The 25,172-nt window shown below is 41.0% G+C and overlaps 1 protein-coding gene and 1 long non-coding RNA gene across 3 annotated transcripts; one reads left to right on the plus strand and one right to left on the minus strand.

Annotated features, from left to right (window-relative positions):
• Nucleotides 1-3,771: 3,771 nt before the first annotated feature.
• LOC117811779 lies at nucleotides 3,772-4,552 on the plus strand. 2 transcript variants are annotated; one of them, XR_004631063.1, is made up of 5 exons: nucleotides 3,772-3,912; nucleotides 3,984-4,049; nucleotides 4,171-4,232; nucleotides 4,318-4,449; nucleotides 4,530-4,552. It is a non-coding gene; the product is annotated as an uncharacterized LOC117811779 (long non-coding RNA). The 2 variants fall into 2 exon arrangements; XR_004631064.1 differs by having other exon boundaries at nucleotides 4,171-4,227.
• On the minus strand, nucleotides 4,548-5,928 carry LOC117811778 (putative nuclease HARBI1). Its single transcript, XM_034682246.1, has 4 exons — nucleotides 5,482-5,928; nucleotides 5,267-5,379; nucleotides 5,075-5,186; nucleotides 4,548-4,991 (listed from the first exon to the last, which is right to left on the minus strand). The coding sequence occupies exons 1-4, from the start codon at nucleotides 5,918-5,920 to the stop codon at nucleotides 4,735-4,737; spliced, it is 921 nt and encodes a 306-aa protein (XP_034538137.1). The 5' UTR covers nucleotides 5,921-5,928; the 3' UTR covers nucleotides 4,548-4,734.
• Between the last annotated feature and the right edge of the window lie 19,244 nt (nucleotides 5,929-25,172).

Here is a 25,172-nt window from a genome sequence, read left to right on the forward strand (position 1 = left end):
CATCGTGAAGCTTAGAAAGTAGCCCTGCATACCTCCTAACATGTAGAGTTACAAACATACTCCATCAGTGTTATATTTGTGCTGCTTGCTGGCTAAGATCTAACAAGACATGCATCCTTTCACACTCAGCGCTCTGTTTCTCCATGTGTGTGAATGCTGAAACAGCATATAGACTCTGTGTCTGCTCTTCAGGCTCCAGTCACTCCTCTCCCTCAGCCTCTTTTATCCCTCAATCCTCCCCAGCAGCCCTTGTCTATCCAAATCAAGGGCTGGCGGAAGAGTGCCAGAAGGCATTTCACTCTGGAATATGAAATCTATTCTCCTTTGGGTTTACAGTCGAGCCCTCAGTCCCTGCTCTGATTCCTTCACAGCCAAACAACAACAACAGCCTGAGTGCAGCCACGGCAGAAAGCATCACATTTTACTGCTGGATTATAGTAGGCCGGGCCCACAGGAGCAAAGTGTCATACAAATGCTATTTCCTGCCACAGCAGGGAGGGGCAAGAGGGACCAGACTAAAAGAGGAGGATCTCTTAGAGCTCTCTTGAAGTATGTCAGTCTCTCTGTCTTCTTCCTGCAGCTAACGTCTGAATATTAGCGCCTTTTTCATTCAGTCTCCCTCTTTTTCTTTACTTTTTGAATACTTCATTAGCTGCAGTTTCAGGAAGAAAGGTGACATTCTGAATCTGCTCATTTTTAAAGTGTCCCTCCATCGCTCTGTGGATTATATTGTTTCAGGGTCTACACTCCAGGGTTATATCAGGTTCTTATTTTTAGAACATTAATTTATGTTATACAAATTAAGCATGCCTCACCAGTGACTCGGGCACCTTTCTATTGCTAATTCATTTCAAAGCAGCCCCTGTGTGTTGCTCCATTTGCAGGCGAGTACAGAGATGTGAAGATAAAGCGTGTTCAAAGAGATAGCACAGACTTCAGAGGGAACGATAACATCAGCTCAGTCCCCCTCAAGTCCTCTGTAAAGTGAACAACCTCCCCCCGGGGGCGTTGCTAATCCACTTGCCTTGTGGCAGCTAAAACAGGTAAATAAGCCAAACGGAAGGAGAAGAGAGAGATAAACAACTTCTCAGCATAATGCTTTGAAAATGATTTCCAACATTATGTCTTTTAACACTGACATCTGTTTGAGACTCATTCAAATGTGATTATTTTATATTTGGCACATCAGCACTTGTGTTTACAGCACAGGTGGTCTGTGTGTTTACACTGCTGAATCTACTTGGAATTCTTCCCCTGCTTAATTATTATGCAGAACAGGACACATTATAACACTTAATGTATTTAGGTAGACCTATTAACTATGAGCTTAAAAGTTGCTCATTAGCATGCCTATATAAGTAGTATTCCAATTTTTTTTTATGTACTACCTAAAGCAATCATTCATGGATTATTCTGCATGAGTGTATCTTACAACTACTGGGCCATTCAGGAAAGGTTTTGGCCTTGCGGCACCTAGATTGAAAAGTGGCTGAAGGTATGCCGCTCCATGTGCCACTGCATGTGCTGATAGCTCTGTGCCATGTGTATTGGCCAATCCAAGCCATGAGGAGCCAGAAGCACATGTGGGTGTACATGCATACATCCATATATTTATTCATATATAAGTACTGAAAAATTGTCCACTTAATGAAACTTCTAAGAGGCCAATATACTCAACTGAGTTTTATCAGAGTGCACCACAAAGTGCAGCAACAACAAAGAGACCCTTATTACCCCTCCATTGGCGGCTCCCACTTCTGGCATTACCCAAAATTAAACTCTGCTGTTAGATGTGGCGACCTCTGCGTAATCTCCTCTGCCTGCAGGACAAGAATAACTGAAACCTCAGGTTGAAAAATAAACTGTCATCTTAACAGCAGTGAGCGAGTGATCCATCTACAGAGAGCCGGACTCATCGATGTTGGACCTTTTGCCTCCATGTCCCTCTGGTATCATAAAGAGTCTCAGAGCAGCAGGCTGTCCTGAGCTGTGTGAGGTTTATGGATGTTGTCTGCAGCATTTTGGGGGCAAAGACGATCAAACAGTTCTAATACTTTTATCTGTTGATCCTCACAGAAACTTCTAGCGTCAAAAACATATTCACGAGGTGCGATGTGGTGGAATGCAATGATGCACAAATAATTTACACGAGTATTTAATTTTTTTGAAATTATTTACTTCTACCAACATCATTTTATCACAAATAACTGTACCAACTACTCCTTTCTATTTAATTTTCACTCAATTAAACTGTCCCTATTTTACATTGTCTAAACAAGCTTGTTATTTTAGCTTCAATAGATTTAAAGAGTTATCTCCTATTCTTTTGTTGCAACACCACCCCAAAAATCAAGAATGATTTCATTCTTAATGGACAGAACAAATCAGACATTTCTTATGCCTTTCCATCAGTGTCTTTCATACATACTTAAAGTATCAAGAAAAAAACAGGCAGGAGAAGGAAACACGAGCACAGGGATGTGTGAGCAACAGGGAGAGCTTCAAGCCACATGGATAGAAATGAAGCAGCCAACGAGGTATACAATAAGCAGCAGATTCAGAACAACACATTCTCTATACAACTGATTTACAAGTTGGAGCACGTTGTATTTTATATTTGAAGCTGGGATGAATTCAATGTAAGGGCCTGTGTCCCCTAATGACATTTGCTCAGGAATTAGTTGGTTGTGCTCTCACAACCTGAAAACATCTGCTTGAATAAGGTGAGGGGATTGCTGGATGGAGGGGAGGAGTAAGCATCATAATCACAACAGTAGAAAATGTTAGACAAATAACATGAGCAGTAAAGAGAAGCAGAGCAAGTCTGTGTAATGTAAGCAACGTCATCACTGCACCAGGGGTCCGTTTCCCAAAGCAGGTTCAATAAAACTCTGAGTCTAACCCTGAACTCTTAGTTGATCTAATCTGAGATAGCAAACTCTGTGTTTTCGGTTCCACAACAGCTGATTTGAGTTAGTTAAATCAACTTGGAGTAGTTTCACCTGGGGTTAAGCGCGTGCACCACAACTTTAAAAAGACAGCATCAATGGAGCCCCGATTCGACGAGTCACCATGGCAATGGAGAAGAAGAGGGTGGCATTTTTCACCCCACAGGAACTGGACATACTTATTCGCTCATATGGAGAGTATGAGCATGTTTTTAAAAAAAAAAAAAACACCGCTGCAGGTGCCAAACAGAGGGAGACGGCATGGGAGAACATTGCGGCTCGGGTCAATGCGTACGTTTAAATGTAGTCCTTTGCAATCACAGGGGGAAACTGCTTGAATGGTAGCCTATTAATTTATTTCATTTAGGTGCAATCCCGCGGGGGAGAAGTGCACCTGGCAGCAGCTTAGGATGAAATATAAAAACATTGTTCAAACAGGTAAGACCTCGGCATAATACCATGGGGGTACCTCATTTTGATCATGTTTTACATTGTAAAGTAAATATTAAGTGGCTGTTTGACTGTGCAGTTGTTTTATCCCCAACATTATGCCGTTTTCACACACATGCATGTATTTTCATCTATATCATGTTCTGTTAAAAAAGTATGCCTATTTAAACTAACACAGACTTCTACTCAGCCAACAGAAAGAAAGCAGATGCCCGTAAAACGGGTGGCAGCCCAGCACCGCCACCTCTAACGGAGGCAGAGGCGCTGGCCCTGAGCCAGAATTGTGGAAGGCCAGCGACTGAGGGAACCCCTGGAGGGAGCTCATCCTCTGAGCCCACCCCCCAAGACACAAGTGCCTTTATAACATGTAATATTCCTAGACCTTTATATCTTTTTTTAAGCCTATTCATACAAATATTTATTTCTCTTTCATGTCTTTTTTTTTCTCCCAACTTTTGCTGATGGTGCGATCTGCCTGGTGGAGCCCCCTCACGCCACAACAGACCTTGTAACTGTAAGTAGGCAATACTCCAAAGATGTTGCCAAATGGTGGTTTAAGTATACTGAGACATATCACTCATCTAGGATGAAGAGTACGAGGAGACTTTGTCTGCTGCCTTCACAGAGGGGGAACCAGAAAGGCCTATAGAGGTAACATTTGATATGTTATTGCTAGTTCTCTTCCCATTCACATTTCTTAACATTCTGGTGGAAAATAGTGTGACATTTAGCCTACACTGAAGTATTAACACATTGTCATCCTTTTTAACAGGGCATGGCTGGGCAGCAGCAGGAGGGTCCCTCAACTTCAACCGCACAGATTGACACAGTGAGGTGGATGTTCAGTAAACACCAGAGGTGCAATCTGTGGAATTCATGTGCAACTGTATAATTTAATGTCCTCCTTATGTATTCCCAGTTACCAGTGAAAGACATCTATAAAATATTTCTGCTGAAAAAAATTGAGAAAACCGACAAAGAAATTCAGTTCTTGGACCGCCAGATGAGAAGGGCAGATCTCGAAATTGAATTACTAGAGCACAAGTTAGAGGTGGGTGCATGGTCACAGGTGAATTATGTTAATTATGTTAATTACGGGAACATTAACTAAACTATCTCTTGTATTTGTAGGAAATAAAGAAGACCAAATGAAATTTGTATTATGTTTTTATTTGACTGCTGCTGTGTTGGTGGTGGTAGTGGTGATGATATTGTCTTAATCTCTGAAGTGGATGCGGGATATGGTGTCTCTGACTGCTCTGCTATCCTGCATAGCTGGCAGGTGGATGGGGTGCTCATCATCAGCTTCTATTTGTAGGGCAGGGTGTTGCTCTCCTCAAATAGTGGCAATATTATGAAGAACAACACATGCCACAATAATATCACAGGCCCTCTCAGGGGTCACCCTGAGGTGACGTAGGCACTGGAAACGGGCTTTCAACAGGCCTATGGTCATCTCCACCCGGGCTCTCGTCCTGCAGTGAGCCCGGTTGAAGTTCTGTTGGGGGCCTGGTTCAGGGTCAGGGTAAGGGGTCAGCAGCCTTGGTTGGCATGGGTAACCCCTGTCACCCAGCAGAAGGCCATCAAACTCTCCTGTAATGTATAGTGGATACATTAGAGTATATTAAAAGAGGGAGACAAGTGAATTATATTATGCAAATCTTTAGGCTGCTTACCACGTTGCAGTCTGTTGCTCAGGTTAGACTCACGATACATCCTTGAGTCGTGAACAGACCCAGGCCACTTGGCCTCCACATTGGAAATAATGTAGGCAGCATCACATATGATCTTGACAGTGCAGAGAATGACAGATGTTGAACTATGATGCAGTCTTTAACATTTTGAAACAGTAGTCAATCTACATTTACCTGCACATTTATGCTGTGAATGGACTTCCTGTTAACATAATCCGCCTCATTATGTGAGGGAGCCGTGATGGGGATTTGTGTGCCATCTATGCAGCCAATCACACTGGGAAATCCTAAAATAAATTAAAATTACTAATCCCAGTCTGAGGTTGCAGCACAATGTTATTAACAGAATATGATTTTAAATGAATTTAACAGATCTCTACACCATTCACCTGCAATCCTGTGGAACTCCTCCTTGATGACTCTGACTGGTTTATGTCCAGGGAAAACGATGAAGGTGTTCAGTAGCCGTTTCAGGGCGAGGCACACTTTTCTGACCGCCCTGCATACAGTGGCCTTACTTAAGTGCTCTGCATCTCCAACATTATACAAAAAACTCCCATTTGCAAAAAAACACAGAGCAACACACAATATCTGCTGGGATGTAAAAGCACGACTACGGTGGGTAATGTTGCGAATGTACGGACGGATTAGGTTGTGTATGTAGATGATCGACTGTGAAGTAAAACGGTACCACTCAAAAAGATAATTGTACGGAAATGCTAAAACATCTATGCACAGTCTGATTATCATCTCCCGACGAATATTTAATTCTCTGCGCAATAATGCTGCACCTTCATCCACGGGATCATTAACAAAAGGACATGCCATTTTAGTGAAAAAAGTTTGCACCTAATAAAGGCCTACTGATTGATTTCTGAATTGTTTTTTTAAATAACAGACAGCAGAAATACGCTACGTCAACACTCGCCTGCCGACTGAATGAATGAGGAAATCAAATACTGTGTGTGGCTGAAAGGGGGCGGAGACTGAGAGTAACTCGAGTTTCATTGAGAAAAACCTGGTCCCGACCAGATTAGGTTCATAGAGTCTGTTACTACGGTAACTGACCGAGAGTTTAAGTTACCTCCCTCTGTGAAACAGGCTAGAGTTACCCCTCTTTCTCTGGTTTGAGTTACCCCCCTTTGTGAAACGGAAAACACAGAGTTTCCCTCATTTCAGGGTTAACAAACTCAGAGTATTCACTAAACCTGCTTTGTGAAACGGACCCCAGCTCTGTGAATGTTCCAGACGATTACACCCTGTGTCCATACACCAGCTTAATGGACTTCACATGGACTTAACTGAGAGAAAAAAAGTCACAGACAGGGTTAATGGATTTGGACATTTGTGTTCCCACATGTAGCCCTCTTGGATCATGTCAGGACTTTTTCAGAAGTACAGAGCAAGTGTGAAGAGGCTTCAGTCAGAACTGAAAAACAACATATGGAGGATATATTTTGACACATCTCCCTCTCTCAGTTCTCTCCTTATTGGACAGCCTGTGTGCTCAGTGGTGGCATCCATCCAAACAGAACACTTACATACTAAACACAGCCCAATTTCACTGCTGGGATTTTTAAGGAACACTTTAAAAGAGGGTATTTTTATATGGGGTTCTGTATTCTAATTTAAGGGTGTGGTTTGTTGTATTTTTTTCAGATTCAAATGATAAAATTATACATTTCTCTTGGATCCTTTTGTGTATACTACAATGTACCACGGGCCTGTTTTCGGTACTGTGCATTCCTCATAGCTTTTTCTCCTTTTTGTGCTGCTTCTCATTGAATTTGTTGCTTTTTGTCCTGCTCTTCCCTGCCTCACCCTTCCTTTTTCTTCTTCCACTTTCCCTACCTTAACCTTGTTGGTCCCTGCCTCAGCGTTCTACTTTCCCTGCACTGAACTTGAACCCAGAACCATCAGACTGAAAGGCAGCAGCCCTGACCATCAAAGCAGTTTATGCTTTTTTTTGTCTTTTCATTCAACCATTTTGATGTAGTAATTTAAAAGCACAGCCCCACCACATTGTGTTTAATTCCCATCCGACATTGGAAGCCCATAGTGGGATGTGAACCCAAAACCATCAGATCGAAAGGTAGCAGGCCTTTCCTCAACACCACAGGGCTGCTTCAATGTGCTTTCTTTTGTAGGTTGGACGATGTGGAAAGAATGCTCCAACAAAACGTGTGGTTGAACAAGTAGATGTTGTGAGTCCTGTGATGTCGCTACGCATAGCTCCAGCTCTTCTGCTGATGCTGAATTGGATGGAGACGGTGTGTAATGTTAGCCAACTGCTATTTTTATGCTATGTACCACTATGGAGTGTGATGAGTCATTCAGCAGTTTGTTCCTGTTGTTGTGTTGCTTGTGTTCTCACTGTATGGATCGGCTCTATCGTGGATTGGAGGTGAGACCACCTCTCCAAGGTGATCTCGTCTTGCTTGTTTTCTTCTGCATCAGAGTGCAATTGGTGTGTTCACGTGTCGAAATGGCCTTGGCCAAGATAGGAAACATCTTCTGTTTTAAAACCACTCCAAAGGATCCAGGTGTGAGAGCCCCAAAATGAAGGAAGCCCTTTATAAAATAATTGTACTCATGTTATTATAGCTCAAACATAATCTTTTCCTGAATCTTACCAAACAAAACATGTTCAGCATAATGAAACAAGGGCGTAGATTGGTTAAATTTAGGGAAAGATAATGGTATGGGCCAAAACAACAGCGTAACATTTCAATTACGAGGGGGTCAGAGACATAATTTACAGAGATTACATGCCACCATCACTTAATCTGGTTAGTAGAGGTTGTGTTCTTTCTGCATGTTTCCATCAGATCGCACTGAACATGAATAATAGATGAGAGGTTTTTGTGCTGCAGCCCTCATTGTAGTTCAAACACACCATGATTATGTTGTGTGATAATATAAATCACCATTTTACGACTGACACTTTTACATATGCTGTTTAGATGCTTACTTAAGCAATACCCCTCAAGTAGTGTCCCCCAATTACTCCTCTAACCACCCAGTGTTAAATCACTGCTCCAAATGATGCAGGTTCTCACCAGGACTTAATGACAATGGCTTTAAATAATTTGCTCCAAATCCGCCCAGGAGCCTGTTTTCATCTGAGACAGAATATATTATATAGTTTGACCTCTTCTGCGGGAACCGCAGGGTCAGCATTATCATGCATATAAACATGTTGTTCATTTATGCTCCTCTGCCCATAGCTCATTGATTCAGAAATTGGAAGCATTTTGCAAACACATACACACGAAATTTTAATGAGTTTCCCCACCTCAGCCAATGAGAGAAGTGTGTGAGCGGTGGTTAGAATGAAGGGGCGTAGATGGTCAACTTGAACACAGCCTTGTTAAAAAGTCAATTAAAGGGAAACAAAGAAGCAAAGAGGGGGCGGGAGGAGATGTTACTCCTTGCAGCTGTTTTTGCTTGCAGTGAGCAGCCTTAGCGAATGAGTGCAAAGATTATTTATAGGCAAATACCCGGCTCCCAGAAGAGAAACAAGACAAACAGTAGAAATGTCTGTTTTGCAGATTTTGACTTCAAACCGAGCCAACATGATTTTACAGTTTCACACCAGCTTCTAGTGTTCATGATTACAGTTTTTAATGTCTCTGAATTGTTAAACTTCAGCAAGACTTTAAACACTACAGCTATGGAGATAATGGTATACTTGTTTTAGCTGTCGAATGTGTGTGTACACTGCTTTAAATTTAACAAACCAGTGGCATCCACAGACACTCCCAGGACGTGTTGGAGAAGAAAGTTGGACAGAGTAAGCAAACAAACTGTCAAGTGTCCTCCTCACTTGGTAAATCAAGCTCTCCTATCAAGGGAAAAATAGCTCTTAGCCCCGTGTGTAATCTTGCAAACATATATCTCTAACCATGCAGCAATGATTCTCAATTATTTGCCAATAAGTTGGATTGAATGGCCATGTCTCCTCTCTGAAAAAAATCAATATCTGAATGGTGCAGAAAATGTCCTGAGTGACCAAAACAAAAGTGAAACCATCCCTGCTCTGCTGCAGTTTCCCCACCGCCTGCTCCTTCATCCTCAGCCCTGTCAGGCCTCAGCACTGACGTGTCCACAGAGCAGAAAGAGAGGCAGCTAACAGTCAGACGGTAATTTGTTAGCCTGTGGATGTGTGCAGAGAGGACACTTTAGTTTATCACAGCACTGCTCGGTGCCCTGTCCTCACTGTGAGTCTTCACTTATTCTGCTGTGATGTCTTGATTACAAAAACAGACTGAGGCTTCTGGTCCATTTTTCATTTAGCAGAGCACAAAACCATTACTGTTCAAGACACAGTCCAACTTTTACAGCTTGGTTTATTTCTTGACCTGTACTTTTTTCAGGTTATCTCAGGACACTATCTGTTCTAATCCCTGAGAATGAAAGATTTAAACTGGAGTCTTTAAAAATGCCTGGCATCCTCACCCCTACCAAGCTTGATCCAAGAGGCCCATTAAACATGTATGAAAACCAACCTTTTGGCTAGGGTTCCTCAGTTATTGAATGGTAAATGAATCCGGCTTTTTATAGCATTGTTTTGGATAATTGAAAATGTGTACCTTTTTTTAAACCTCTGACTAAAGACAAAAGTTACACCTGTGGAAACACTTTTTGTGTGCCCTTTAGTTCAAGTTGTAGTTACAGTTCCTTGCTTACTTTAACACATTTAATTCTCACATTTTCTAGATAATTTCATAACTTTGAGGCCCTATTAATCTCAGAAACTTCACATATGCGCCTCACAGCAAGAGATTTTCTGTGTTGGCTATGCTCCAACAACCCAATATAGGGGAGACTGGGTATGGTTGTAACACTTATTGCTTCAGTACCTACAACTCACTGTATGCTTGAGCTAGATTTTCTATACGAAGTGCCCACATTTGCTTCCTGAAATTGGAACCAATCCAACCCTCTGGAAGAGTTTTTAAAACCTTGTGAGTAGTGATGGGAATTCCGGCTCTTTTTAGAGAGCCGGTTCTTTTTGCTCGGCTCACTACAAAGAGCCGGCTCTTTCGGCTCCCAAGTGGCTCCTCAGATTTTTTTCTTGTTTAAATGACTGTATTACCTAAAATAATGTTAAATTATATGTAAAATGAATTACTAATGTAAAAAACATACATTATATCAAATGTGCATCATTTTAAAGGCTTTATTTATATTCTCAACATGGAGCAGAGTTCTACAGAAATTAAATTATAAAATACAAAAACAAGACCCATCACAATTAGACAAAAAGGTCCAATCTCTGATTGTATGTATATTATTTACACCTTCATTAACAGCAGGTTACCTTGACTGTCTTTATTCTTCACTTATTGCACTGATGGATCAACACTTCTAATGTCCATGACCTGGATGACTGAGAACCTTCACAGACACTTCTAATGTGCCTTTGCAGGTTATTTTGTGGAGCCTGATTGATGACACTTTCACCTTGCAGTCTTCCCTCTGCCGTTGAACAGTGTATGCCTTTTAAATGTGTCTAAAGTTTTCTGTGTTTTCTGCAGTCACTCGTTTTCTCACCTTTCCAGCGCGTTCTCTCTGTCGCGCACGTTCTCCCTCTCGTCTCCCTCCTGTTGGTGTGCTCACTGTGCTGTCTGTGTCTCTGACCCCTCCCCTCCCCGTTCTACTCAATGTAGACACGTGATTGGTCAAGACGCCACCATGTCTTGACCAATCACGTGAGGCTTTCACAGAAAAAGACGAGGAAAAAAAAACAAAAACGGCTCCCGTCGTTCACTTCAAAGAGCCGGCTCTTAGAGCCGGATCGTTCGCGACCGACACATCACTACTTGTGAGTTGGTGTCAAATACAAGGTTCCCCTTTGTTACAACCTGCCTACTTGGTAGGAAGTAACACATGCTGAGATAAGAAGTAACAATTAGCCAAAAGAAGCAAAAACGGAGGTCACACCATGTGATGTAATTCAAAAGAGGTTTATTGAAATGAAAGAACAATCCGGAAAAATGTGTCTCTCTCTGTGTGAGTGACCATAACTAGAATCCACTTTCTTTAAATCACAAATGTCACTAGTGGTATATAAGGGAATGCTTGTTGCATTTTTTAAAAATATGATACAACCTGCCCCACTGCTGTCATCCATCCATTGTTTAGCTAGCTGTATTAGCATTGAGGTTTGAAATTAGAAAGAAAAAGAATGCATCACATTTTGCCTGATGAACTATTCAATCCAATATGAGTCGTGAATTGATCTGCAATAATATAAGTACAAGATGCTGATATGATGTCATGTCAGAAATCATGTGGATCCAAATTATCTTGGTTGAGTACCTAAGCTCACAACATTTCAAATAGAGGAGGGACATCCAAAATGTAAATGGTGAAAAAGACTTTTTGGCACGTAGAAAGAGTGCTTCATAACCCATTAATGAAACAGAGATAATTAATGCTCTATAATTATGAACTCAGATTTTTTTGGCCCCTGATTTGAATTAATTAAATAGATTAGAAATTAACCCTAACCTTGGTGGAGAAGGGCTTGAAAACAAGTTGAAGAGGAAAAGGCAAGAAATAGATTCAGTATAAGTGCAGAAGAAGAGAATGAGCACATCTTAATTGAAGAAGTGAAAAAAAGAGAAAGAGAGATACTTCAATAAGAAGAGAACTGCTCGGCCTCTTCGACTGTGAGCTCTTCACTCTCCTCTGGGAGCGCCTGAGATGTTTGAACTCGTCCTCCTCTGAAGAGTTTGGAATAAAAGTCTGGGTGAAATGGCTTAAGAACCTGCACTTTTGCAGTCTGGATACAATGATCCAATCTTCTGCTGTGCTGCTGTTATTTATAAATCATAAAATATCATCCAGACTGATTCCACAGCTGAGAGCATCCCAGAGGGCCAGGGTTACTCAACACATTTCACAGTCTTCCTGAGTTTTACTGAACTCTGAATCCATGAGGCACGTAAAAAAAAATCCCCTTTCCTCTTTTATTGCAAATGAGATGAAGTATAGTATTTCCCATTATATTTGCATATCCTTATTGCACATTTGTTTCTCCCCTTTAGGATTCCTCCCCTTTATATTTTCATAGCCAGCATACGTGTAGTGTTTCATAATGTTCAATGTTTCAGTGATTTTATTTATGCTCACTCTGTCTAACATGTTTTATTACAAGAATGTGATGAATAGTCCTGTTGGTGTTAAATAAACTGTTGCTAGTGGTTTACCTCGTATCTTACAGGTAAAGTCAGATATGTGATTGTAACGGAAATCTCAAACAGTCTCAACCTCACACACTTCGTATCAAATCAATCCACGGAAAAGAATCCCGCACATTTCACCCTTGCCTGTTGACACTGTGGCAAAAGCCATAGTTTCTGTGAGTACTCTAAATTGGTAAACATTGACAAAAACAACCACAAACTTAGTTCCTATCTCAGGTTGGTCTTGAGAGCTGGGAGGAGCTACTGGGGAGCTACCATGATAGAGAAATGAGAAGCAACATCCTGTCCTGTAATCCAGCCAATAGCAGCAGAGCTGGTGAGTGTATCTCTAAATTTCAGATCACTACAGTGCTACCTAAACCAGAATTGATGATATCAACTATTCTGGAGTTGTGACCTTTGCATCATTTCTGTTTGAAGGTGTGTCACTGCCAAGCTCCGAGAATAAGGAGAGCTGAATGAGGACAGAAATGTCAACATCAATATTGCAAATATATTTTCTAAAGAAGTGATCATTAATGAGACCAACAGGTCTAAGCTGTGTAACATGAGTATGTTTCAAACACAATATTTGATATATGAAGAGGGTTTTGCATATTATCTCTTGCATTTGTGTTGTGTTTGTGCGTGTGTATGTGTGTGTAGGTTAATAGGTAAAATGTTGGTAATTCTACTTCTTTCTTTCCTTGCTGAGGTCATGAGCACATTTCTATAAAGATAGCCATGTTGAATTGTTTTGCTAGGAGGACTTTCATTGTTGCGCACCCTCAACACCTGTCTCCATCTCCTTGATGTTTCACACGGACAGCTATTAGCTAAAAAGTGAGTCCTCAAGTTCCTGTCTCACCTCTCCACGCCATCATCACGCAGCTTCTCCGGGTGGTGGTGATGGGCTGATAAATACATCACATCTGTCCTCTTCAGAAACTGCTCCAAGTGTGTGGCTTCATGTGTGTGTGTTTGTGACATTGATTAGGAGTGTGTGTATGACAGAAGCAGGAACACCTGGCCTCCCCAGCGGGAGGCCGTGTATCCAATAATGAGAGAAAGTGTCAGGGACACAAGGAGGCGGCAGAGGCGACCACAGCTCCTTCCTCAAGCTGCTCCCTCACACACACACACACAGTCACACACACATTTTGTCTCTTTTCTCCTGTTGAAAACCGCATGGGGGAATGTGAGGGGGGTGGATAATCACATTTTCTGTCAAAATGAATAGGTGATGGCAGCTCCGAAGAGAGGAAAAAAGTACAGCCATGCAAATGTGCCTGTTTGTTTCTTTTTTGCAAGCATCAGCTGTCATGGCAGCTGAGGTTCTACTGGAGCAGGAGCTCCGTCCTCCCTGGAAGCTATCCATGAATCAAGCCCTGGTCGAATGATTGACAGCTCATTACCCTCTCTTTAACACAGGCAGCAACCTTGAAAAGTAAAAGTAAAGTCTGAAGATACAGGTTAAGTTTTGCATCCATGGTGGGCAATAACAGGGTTAAAAAAGGACCGGTAAATTACATAGAATGTAGTAATACATCCCACCAAGGCACTAAAATGAATCAAAATAAACACGTAGCTAAAGCTTTAGCTTATGACACGTCCCCTTTTATGATTTATGATTATATGATGTTATATAAATAAGAATGAACAACTAAAATGAAATTCAGATACATAGCAAAAGATAAGTTTTATTCTTCCTTATTGCAGTTGATACTGTATTAGATTTTTGTTATTCTCTGTTATTAGTGTGCACTAGTATTTGTTATGAAAGTTACACAATAGGTGATAGGGAGAAATGAAGACAGCCATTCAGGCCCTTGTTAGTGTAATGCCTCTGGGTTCAAGTAGATGGAAAAGAGCAGGGGTCTCATGTATAAAGGTTGCTTACGCACAAAACGAGGCCTGGAACTGGCGTACGCCAGTTTTCATGCCAAGTTTGTGATTAATAAAAAACAAACTTGACGTGAAAATGTGACTACCTGTAAGCAAACTCTGACCCAGGCGTACGTACATTTTAGAGGCAGGGGGAAATTGGCGACACAGTTGGTGAGAGGGAGAACTGAAGTCAGATTATATTTTGATGCCTTTTACACATTTCATTGAATAACGACATATTAACAGACCCGCGTCACCATCATTACTAAAATATGCATATTCTATTTGAACGTGTGTTTGTTGTGAGTCGTTTCCAATAAGCTGTCATTAAAAGATAAAAGCGTGTCTTAAAGTTCATCAAATGTTTCATCAGCTTTGTCTCACCTTTACATTCTTCTGAGGTGTAGAGGAAACACACGGGCCGTATCCTAACGTGTTCGTCGGGAGGTAAAAACCAAAGTTACATCAGAGGACGTAAATCAGCCGCGGAGCAAAGTGACAGTCATGTTTTCAATGTTTCTAACGCTGTCCAGAGTCACTACGTGTAGTTATACTTTTAATAAAGACTGCTGTACGACGCACACGGAGTGCACAGACACGGCCCCGGCTGCCTCACACACTGATCACATCTTCATCACCTGCATGTGTTTACTGTGTTAATGAGAAAAGTGTGGAGTAAAGCCATGCCCGGTTCTCACAGTTATTATCTTAAATATTATCATAATCAGTCAGAGCGCAGGCCAAGCTGCCCGTGATGAAACCTGCACATTAAAACTTCACGGATCAAACTTCTGTCAGATAATATCAGAGAGGAGATCTCTGAAGGACGTGAGCTCTCTGTAATGTGAAATAAAAGTGTGTGTCCTGTAAACATGAAACACTGCAGTGAGACATGTGGGTAATGATGAATGATGGATGCTCTGGCACTGCTGACAGATACATGCTGCAGCGACATGGAGTCACTCGATATATTTATTTTTATTTTTATTTCTTTTGTGTCCCTCCTGCAGTAAGAAACAAACAATAAGTGCTCTCTGATCTCCGCTTCATTCACGAGGACCACGGTTTGTGTGTCAGAAACTTTATTTTCTCCGTCTTCCTCTCTGTTGTTGCCGTGATTCACCGTGAGAACCTTTGATCTTCCGGCTCATTTGTATGCATCTTCATTCATAACATGCTTTGCATTGACCGTATATGGTTGAATGTGGGCGTGAAAAGGGCGAATTACGAGGCTGATCTAAGTGCGCATATCTCCAGGTGGTTTGTGATTTATAAACGGAACATTGCGTAAAGTTTGCATGCGAACGGTTTTATAAATCAGAATTATTTTTGGCGAACGCCATTTCCAGGTTTTCGGAGTACGTACTCTTTTAGTAGGGATTCTACGCACTCTTTTATGAATGAGACCCCTGGACAGGTACTTTGCCCTTACCTTGCTGCCCCGCCCTCTTTTGTGTGAAAGCAGTTCATCTAAAATGACTGGCGGTAAAAGGAAATTCTGGCATCTTTAATGTATTATATAATGGATATTGAGAAGCCAAATATGTTGGCCAGTCAGGCAGTGCAGATGAGTAAAGGCAAGAGCTACATGTGTGTGGTTCCCTCAACCTCATATCACTCAGATGTCTCCTATTTAAGGTGAATTACCAACATAGACACTGTAAACTGCAGGACTAATGTTAGCAATAGTTTCCTTTGTGTGTTATTGTATAAGGGTAACGCTGGGAGACCCTGTAGCTGCACAGGCATTTTCAACTGTTCAGAACTCAGACATGCCTGCTCTAGAATAACATTAGTGTACTTGTACTGTAAGATTCAGATGTTTACTTGTTGCATATTTCACATGGCAGCAGTTATATATCAGAAGATAAATACAATAGTCATAAGTTAGCTGGTTAAAAATACAATAAATAGTTCATGTGTCGAGTAATGTTTAGTAAATGGTACCTATGGTCCTGAAACTGAGTGTGCTTATGCTGTCAAATATGTACATCTATTAGTTTGCAGTTCAAATTAACATAATCGAATGACGGCAAGAGCTGCGTGTCTGCATATCACTACTATCACTCCTAAGGGTATAAACCATTTTCATATCTGTCCATGGTCTTCATTTTACATAAATGTACAAAGTAACCATCACTTCTTTATCTCCTCGTCACAGCTACCTCATGAGTTTATCCCTTTGACAGGTCTTTATTGAAGATATGTAACTCTTAATTATTACTGACTCTCTTTTATTCCAAACAATCTCTGAATACAGCCAGACAGTATGCTTTTTTTCATGAGGGAGCAGGAAAATATGTGCATGCTTTCACTTTTTTGCTAATTAAGCCCACTTTCATGTTCTGTAACTTTAATTTCCTTAAGATAAGAGATAAGATTAATGAGCCGCCTCCCCTGACAGGCTCCATATTTTCTGTTAATAAGACCATAAAAAGAGATCCTACTAACTTTTTACTATCCAACAGTTACTTTGTTATTCAAGGGCGAACCGCAAAGAGATAAATCTTTATGATTTATCAGTCAATCTCACCTGAGTAATTACTTTGACAGCTCCTGTGACTTTAGAAAAATATGTCTTGATTTGCTGCTCTGCCTCTTCCACAGTTCATTCCCATGAAAGGCCGACACAGCTTACCCTGCGCGAGGTCAGCATGACCAGTGTTTGGGTTAACTTTAATCAGATATTGATTCTCAAGGACGTGGTTAACTGTTCATGGCAGACGATTTGTTCATTGTATGTTTTGGGGAAAACACATTTGTTAAAAAAAAAGGTATGAGACAGCTTAATAGTAGACTATGAGAGAAATACTACATGTATCCCAGGGTGCAAACTATGACAAACACAAGCCCTTGAATACCATCTACACAGACACACACAGAAACACACACATTCACACACACACACACACACACACACACACACACACACACACACACACACACACACACACACACACACACATCTGTTCAACAGTATCAGAGTAGTCTTGGAACTCCCTGTTCCATGTAGAAGGACCAGCAGCCGCCCCTCCGCCCATCTTATCTCTGTGTTCCCACCAACAGAGGAATAGAAGGTCTTTCATATGACTCTTATCACCAGGCTGAAAGGGAGATATGAGGTGGGAGGAAGATGAGGGGGGAGGTAAGAGGGGAGAGCCCCTGCCGAGCAAGGCCAAACTCCCGCTTTCCCATACCCACGTCTGATCACTGGTCTCACCGTGGCACAGAATACAGAGACAGAGATCTCACCTCATTCGCAGACAGGAAGAGAGAGACCAAACTGGGGAAATATGAAATAGTAGAAACAGCTTGCAGACCCTCACATCCCCCTCCGCCTCGCTCTTCTCCCCCAGTATGGGCACAACATGAGGGGAGAAGCAGAGAGGGCAGAGCCAGAGCGCTACATTTCCATTTCCATCAGCAGCTCTGATGTGCTCCTGCTATTTGTGAACTGTTACTGTGCGGCTACACTCGCTCCTTCACACACAGAGATACAGTAAGCACATCCAGGCGCTGTTCATTTAAGAGCGCTATATTTCTGTACAAATACACAAACACATGCATACAGTGAGTGAATGCAGGTTAGAATATGTGTGTTTATAGAGCTAGTGCTGAGAAGGTTCTGGATCTTTAAGGAGAGTGAGACAGCAATCCACATAAGCTGACACAAACTGCAGAACTGTGGGACTCAGAGAAATTCTACTGAACAAAAAATATATCTTTAACTTTACAGAAATGTGTCCTTTTTGTCATGAGTTGATCTTTAGTTTTGTTTTTCTCCTATGTCTTCCTTGTGTTCAGTGATACATTCCTTGTGTTGCAGTCCTTTGTGTATTTTTTTGCGTTTTAGTCTGGTCTATTGTGTTTCCCGTTTAATTTTACTGCCTGCCCTTGTGTGTTTCCTTCCTTTTTTGATTGCACTCATTAGTTTCACCTGTGTCCCTTATTCCACACCTGTGTTAATTACTCTGTGTATTTAGTTTATCTGTTTCCCCTGTCCTGAGATGGATCATTGTAGGTCTCTCCTGTGTTCGTTGTGTTTCTTTCCTTTAGTTCCCTGTGTTTTATTTTGGACCTTTGATTTAGTAGAATGGACATTTTAATAAGTTTTGTTTGTACCTTTTTGTTCTTTTGTTTATTACAACCTTTTAATTTAAATCTGCACTTGGGTCCTCATTCCTCCATTTGTCCCAATGAGACTCTCCTAACCAACTTTTCATCAAGTAAAAAAAAAAGGAAAATGCTCTGCTTTTAAAAATCTGAAACTCAAACATGCACATAAATGTGCAGTCCACAAATGACTGTACATTGTCTTTGCTGTGATTTCATCCTAGCATCATTCAACTCTTTCATGCCTGTTATAAGATAACAATGATGAGTTTTTCGCTGTTTCTTTTTTATCAACTTCTAAATAAATGCAATGTCATGTTTTAACATTACTCAATTTTGAGAAAGTAAGAAGTGTCCAATAGAGTGGAACACTTAGAATCAAGGATTCTTTTTTTTGGTCTTGTATCAAACACAGTTCAGTTCTTCACATGTCAGCTGAGTGAATTCAAGTTCTTGATTTTGAGTTTTGAAGGTTTTCTGTCTTTGTGTTTTGAAGTTTTCCTGTCTAACGCAGAAAAACAAAAGTTTGAGGAGATCAAACCACCTCAGCCTTTTTTGCCTGGAGGCTGCCAAAACAACACAACAGCAGACATTTAATGGGAGAGTGAAAACCATGAGAGAGCATGGATTCAGATTTGGGGTTGAGCTCTACCTGCAGAAACACACTGGATGAAACTGACTTCTTAACTTGCAAAAGCTACTGTGTTTGTTGAAAAATATCCCAGCAAGTTCAAAAACATCAATTGATTTACATAAAAAGTTACTCCACATGAAGTATTATTAAAAAACAGCAAAGTCTCCATGTTAACATTAAACGGAATGGAGATAAAACAAGCAATAAATTAAGTCCAATTTAGCAAACCAGTCATAAACAAAAGTGTGCCTAGCATCAAATAAAAACTTGGACCTTTAAACTATAATGCTCCTAAGTTTTTTATTTTGGGTTACCAAGATAAGTTCCCTGTAAAGCCCCTCTGGAATATAAAATTGCTGGCACACCTATAACATGCAGGTGGATGATTGCATTTATACCATGAAAACCTGTGCATTTAGTAGAAAAGGGGGTTTTCAAAAGCTGCCCACTGAAGTGAACACTATGCATGAAAGGGTTAATATATGTTTTGAGTTATTCATTTACTTTCACAACACACACTGGAAACTGGAAATCTAGTTTGTGAAAAATAAATAAAGAGAAGTCAGGAAGCTGCATTCTCAGTGAATGCACCTCCTGTCAGCTTGAGAAGAAAATAAAAACACTGATGAATAAACATTGATTGAGCCTTGAACATAGTGAGATAAATCAATGCGAGAATAATGTACACCCCTTGACATCTTACTTTACCACAAACGAGTATGAGGGTCAGGGATGAGGAAAAAGGAGGAGGATTTCTTTTTTAATAACCCAGTTTCAGAAAAAGGTTGAAATGTAGAGAATAAAGTCAAATATTGAGAATTTAAAAAAAAACGTGATTAAAGTCGAAATGTCAATAAAATTGTTGGAATTTGATTCAAGATTGAAGTTGATGGTTGATAAATGGCAACATTAAGTTTAACAAAAGTGTCCATTACTCAATCTTCTTATTGGCTTTGTTTTCCATCAATCTTTAAATTTTGCACATTTTTGTAGACGGCTGAGATACAGCAGCCTTCTCTTCTGTTTAATAACAGTACCGGGCATGCTGACCTGCTAACCTGCATGTAGTGAGCCACCTTCAAAGGAGAGCAACTGAGTATTTTATTGCAGCTTTTTGTAACATTGTCTTTAAAAGTCTTTTTTTTTTGTATTGTTCATGGCTTCAAACCTTACCAATATCAGTGTCTCACACATCCATCACCATGTTTACAGATTAATCCCCAGATTCATGCTTCATAATTTAAAAATGAAACTGAAATGACCGACTTCAGTCATCTCTTCTTTTTTTATGTTCACATGTATATCAGAGAATATATACTAATGAACGTCTTAGAAGTCTCTGATCTGAAAACACTGATTAACATAGCACTATGGCAAACTAAAAATATGATACGCTGAGTAAAAACAAAGAAAAACTGGATTCACAAGATGGTGACTCCCCTGGTATCTAATAATACAGAGGACCCTTGTTAGTGTAAATTACTTTGTGCTGATTGAATCAATAAAGTGTGTGCAACAGCAGAGTCAAAGGCCCAGAGAGGCCACGCTGAGAGGTGTGAGGTGTGAACGTTGAGTGGAGTGCAAACAAAATACTTTATACAACATCATTTGATCTTTAATTGCAGTATTAGTTCACTGTGATCAAACCAAGCAGAGCCATTCAACAGCAGCATGCCACAATAAAGCCCAAGTGATGCATGGTGAGTCTGTGTGTGTCAGTCAGCTCAGACAATAGAGTGCCTTCACTCTGTCAGCTCCCTGCCAGGCACGCTAATGTCTGCTTTACTCACCGCACGGCTGCTAACAGTCGCTCATATATCAGGACAGGAGCTGTTCGTAGGCTGAAAGAAGATGTCATCGTTCATTTACACTGCTAAACAAAAAAAGTTACAGGAGCATTACTCTCTGTTAACACAAGTCCTTCTTCTCACTGTATTAAGAAAGCTATTCTTCCTTTTTTAATGTTGACTGTGTTTCCAACAGCTCTGAAGACACATCTTGAAGCAAAGTTTCAGTGCTCTTCTTTTTTAATTTGATTAATACTTAATATCTGTACTGGCTTGATTACTTTTTTATGAGGTATTTTCATTATATTTTACATTCACAAGAGGAAAGATGCCACCTGAGGGGATCGTTCAGATATTTTGAAGTGGTGTCGTATGAAGTACTTATCAGTGTGAGTTTACTGGGCTCAGAGATAACAGTCAGCATGACCTTAGCATGGCCCTATTTACTATAGACGCTAAGGCTGGCCAGACGACTTTGAGATCTTAACCAAACCCTACACATGAGGACAATTACAACAGATTTTGAACATTATGTTTGATTGTAAATAAGAAATGTTTGATATTTGCAATCCCAGGTCTAGGAGCCCCCTGCAAGGTCAGGAGCAGTAAAATAGTCATACTGCCACCACACACTCTGGGATTATTTGGACAAATAATAAAGTACGACAAACCCTGAATCAGGTCACGTCCCCTCTCAATCATTGGGAGTTGGCCTAATATCTGGCCTAAAATTGTCAAGTGTGTGCAGTTGCAGACAGAGTCACCTGAAACACATCACCATATTAACAAAGTTATGGTTATGGTTGTTTGGTGCACTGTTTCATTCATTTCATCATCTAGCACGAGCTTTTCTGATGGTTGGTTACAGTGTTGCTTTAAAGGAAGAATCTGGATTATAGTTGTGGGTTTTCCATAATCTTTTGCAGAAAAATAATCAGTGCAGATGTGGAGTTATCACAGTGTTGGGTGTTGAGTGTTTATGTTGACATTCAGTTAACAAGCCAAAGCTGTGTGAGGCTATTATCCCTCAACAGAATGCAGTGTAATCTGTGAGGTGACCTGGATGCTTTATGTTTGAAAGAACCAGAAACTCAGAAGAACCAACAGTGATACGTTCAGTAAAGTGGAGTTAGATTTCAATCAGCATTGGCCATACAGCTGACATACAATGTAACATCTGTTGCATGTACAGAAATATAGGGCTGTGTCAAGGTAAAGAGGAGAAAGAAAAAAATAGATAGCGTACACCTATACGCAATGTTTTCTATCTTTTCTTTTTCTTTATTTTAAATGTAGGACTTTTTCAGTAGCTAAAGTATGTGTTTCCTTTGACTCTATCAACAACGCTACATAGCTTAGCTTCTGTGCTGGCTCCTCCAAACAGAGGCGAAGTGTTATCAACTCATAAGTACTTCATACAACCCTACCTCAAAAAAACCTGAACTATCAGTTTAAAACCAGAAATGCTCCAACATACTCCATCACTAAAGGCTGATTTATACTTCTGCGTCGCCCTACGCAGCAGGGGCTGACGCGGACATGAGCCCCTCATACTTCTGCGTCGGTGTGTCTGTGTCGCGCAGCAATTCTCCGCCGAAACGCCTGAGGGCAGTGCGGTCTCTCTGATAGCCGGTCGCCTGCTTCCGGTCCCGCTACGATCTCTGTTTACTTTTCCACATCGATTCAGAGCGTGTTATGTTAATCTACAGCTGATACATGTTGCTGTTTATCATACAGACATGATTACATGAAGAATAGAGAGGAGGAGATGAAATACACGGCCGATGTGTGGCCGATGTCCGGGACCCCGGAAGTGCTGTGAATGCGGGAAAGACAAAGCCGTCGAGCGGACCAATCACAGAGCTTGCGGTCCGCGTCGGCTCTACGCGTAGTTACATTTTGGAGGAGGTGCACGTCAGCTACGCGTGTAGGCCTCTGCGTAGGTACGGGAGCTACGCGGACCTACGGCGTAGGTTACGCCGTCGTTTCGACGCAGAAGTATAAATCAGCCTTAACTGTTGAAATATTAAGTCAACATCTCTTTCTGTTTGACCTCGGTTGACATTTAATAAATATTTAAGCACTGAGACAAGAAGCAAGAGCTCAGCTCATTGTTTTCAGATTTACAAGAACAGTCACTCTGAACTCATGTGGTTCAGATTCAATTATACAGCTGTAAAAATTTAAAGCTGTTTGTGCCACCGTACCAGAAGAGGACAACCTGCTACCCGGCAACACATCCAGACTGTTAAAATACCTGCTGCTCAGCTAGTTCTCTGAGGCTTTGCGGTCCTGACCTATCAGAAATGTTTAAGGCTGCAGGGCCCTCCCTCCAAAAATCTTGGAAAGTTCCAAGCAGGGACTCTTTGTGGTTAAAACAAAGTCTCTGAATTTTTTTCCCTCTGCATTGGAAACACAGTGAGCACCGTCAGCGGGCCTTTGTGCCCAGGTAAAATTCCTGCAGTGGAAAAGCAGCTTTTGCACAGAAGTTAATTGCTGAAGTTATTCCCTTTCTCCATCACATTCTGACTCTCAGTCAATATCTTTCTGCACAGAGACTTTTACAGTGAGTGATCAAGGAGTGTGTTATTCTTCTTTCGAACATACAACCTGGGAGTATTACGGCCTCGGGGTTCATCTTTCATGGAGGCAATTCAAACCAAGTCCTATACACACAAATGTCTCACTGGAGTGTGATTCAAGTGACTCAGAAAGATGATGGAAGATGGTATGATGGCACAGACTGAAAGACATATTGTGAAATTGACTTGCATTGCACTATGAACTGCGATCTCTCATCGTGAAAAAAGAACAATACACACACGACACATGATTGGAAAGTGTCAAATGTCCCTTTGGTACTGAAAAGAGCTTGAGTCAGCAAACTCTTCATGATAAATGACCTTCACATCATTGTGTTCATGGTTAGGTGAATGTTATGGATGAAGATTGCTTTAAGACCATGAACTTGATCCACTGTACAGAGTGTCACTACACTGATGCCAGTTTAAAGCTGTTGTCCGCTGTAGGAGAGAAGTCTGAAAATCAGTGGTTTCAAGGTGGCACCAGGCAAAGAGACCTTAAATGAGGCTAAATAATCAGTTTCCCAGCTACAAGTACAGGTACAAAAGTAAAGATACATAGAAGCAAAACCGACTCAGATGACTCCTGATGAGTAGCCTCAGAAACAGCAACAACACATGCAACAACTTGCAGTGACAAAGAGACAGAGATCAACTCATCAAATTCAGCCCAAGGAGAAGTATGACAGAGTACATCAGAGATCCGGAAATGCTTCTTGTCTGCAAGGTGATTTAGTTCAGTTGCTTTTTGTCTTTTCTGCATCTTCAAAGTCAGTTTGTTTCAATATAAGATTCATCCATGAACAACAGTTTTTTTTTTTGTAGCAAACAGAACTGTTGGATAGATGATTTGGGTAAAGTGCAGACATGAGATACCCTCCATAAAACCGGGACAAACAGAACAGTCTGAGACAACAGGTCACTTTCCCCCTTTGCACTCTGACCACCCGCTTACTTCAGCTATAGCTTCATTTTTTCAGTCAGATACAACAGATCCATATATTTGTTTTGACTCTCAGCGAGAAAGCAAATAGACACATTTGTTTAAGGTCAAACTATTCCTTTAAGCTTTAAACTTTGAATAAAATGTCTGACTTTCAATTCTCTGTGTGGTTGTGTTCAGAAATGTTGCCAAAAAATGTTGACTTGGCCTTCCACTGGTTTTATCCAGACATAAATTACAGCTTCAGTCAATATAATATAATAAAAAAGATTGAGTATTTGCTGCAGGACACATGGCTGTTAGTTGAGCTCAGTTGGGCTATTAATGATGGTCTGTATTTTTTTTGCTGCTCAGTAAATCGTCTGATGGAAAGGCTGAATTATCAACACAAACACTCTAAACTGTAGTGGTGATTTTTTCCAGCAAAGGAATCAATTTAAGCCCTGAAGTTAATGTATTACTGTCTAAACTTTCATTAAAATATTATAACATTTTTCTTTTCATCTCATTTCAAGTGCTGAAAAGCTGAAAACACATTCCACCTGATGAGAAATGAAGACGTTGTTCTCTCCACGCATAATAATGAAGGATGTCCTCCAGGAGAGAGTTTTGTTTAGTACGGTGGGATAAACCTAATCGAGGGGGGTGGGGTTGGCTACATGGGCACTCACACATCAGCATTGCTGAGCAGCAAGAATGAGAGAGATACAGAAGGAGGAAGCATACACGGTCAACCCCAGCGGGAGCGACCTGGGGACTCGAAGCCTTTTGAAGTGGTAATTTGCTCAAACCCGAGGGGCGGGCACCAAATTGAAATGTCTTCTGACATCGACAGACAGCCACCGTAGTCGCCTGATTGAGCCATCTTCAGGGACAGGGATCTAGAGGAAGGCACAGAGGAAGAGAAGAAGACACAGGAAACAATGCTGTCTGTTTTATTT

Source organism: Notolabrus celidotus, chromosome 4, assembly GCF_009762535.1.
Source record: "Notolabrus celidotus isolate fNotCel1 chromosome 4, fNotCel1.pri, whole genome shotgun sequence".
Classification (NCBI taxonomy): domain Eukaryota; kingdom Metazoa; phylum Chordata; class Actinopteri; order Labriformes; family Labridae; genus Notolabrus; species Notolabrus celidotus.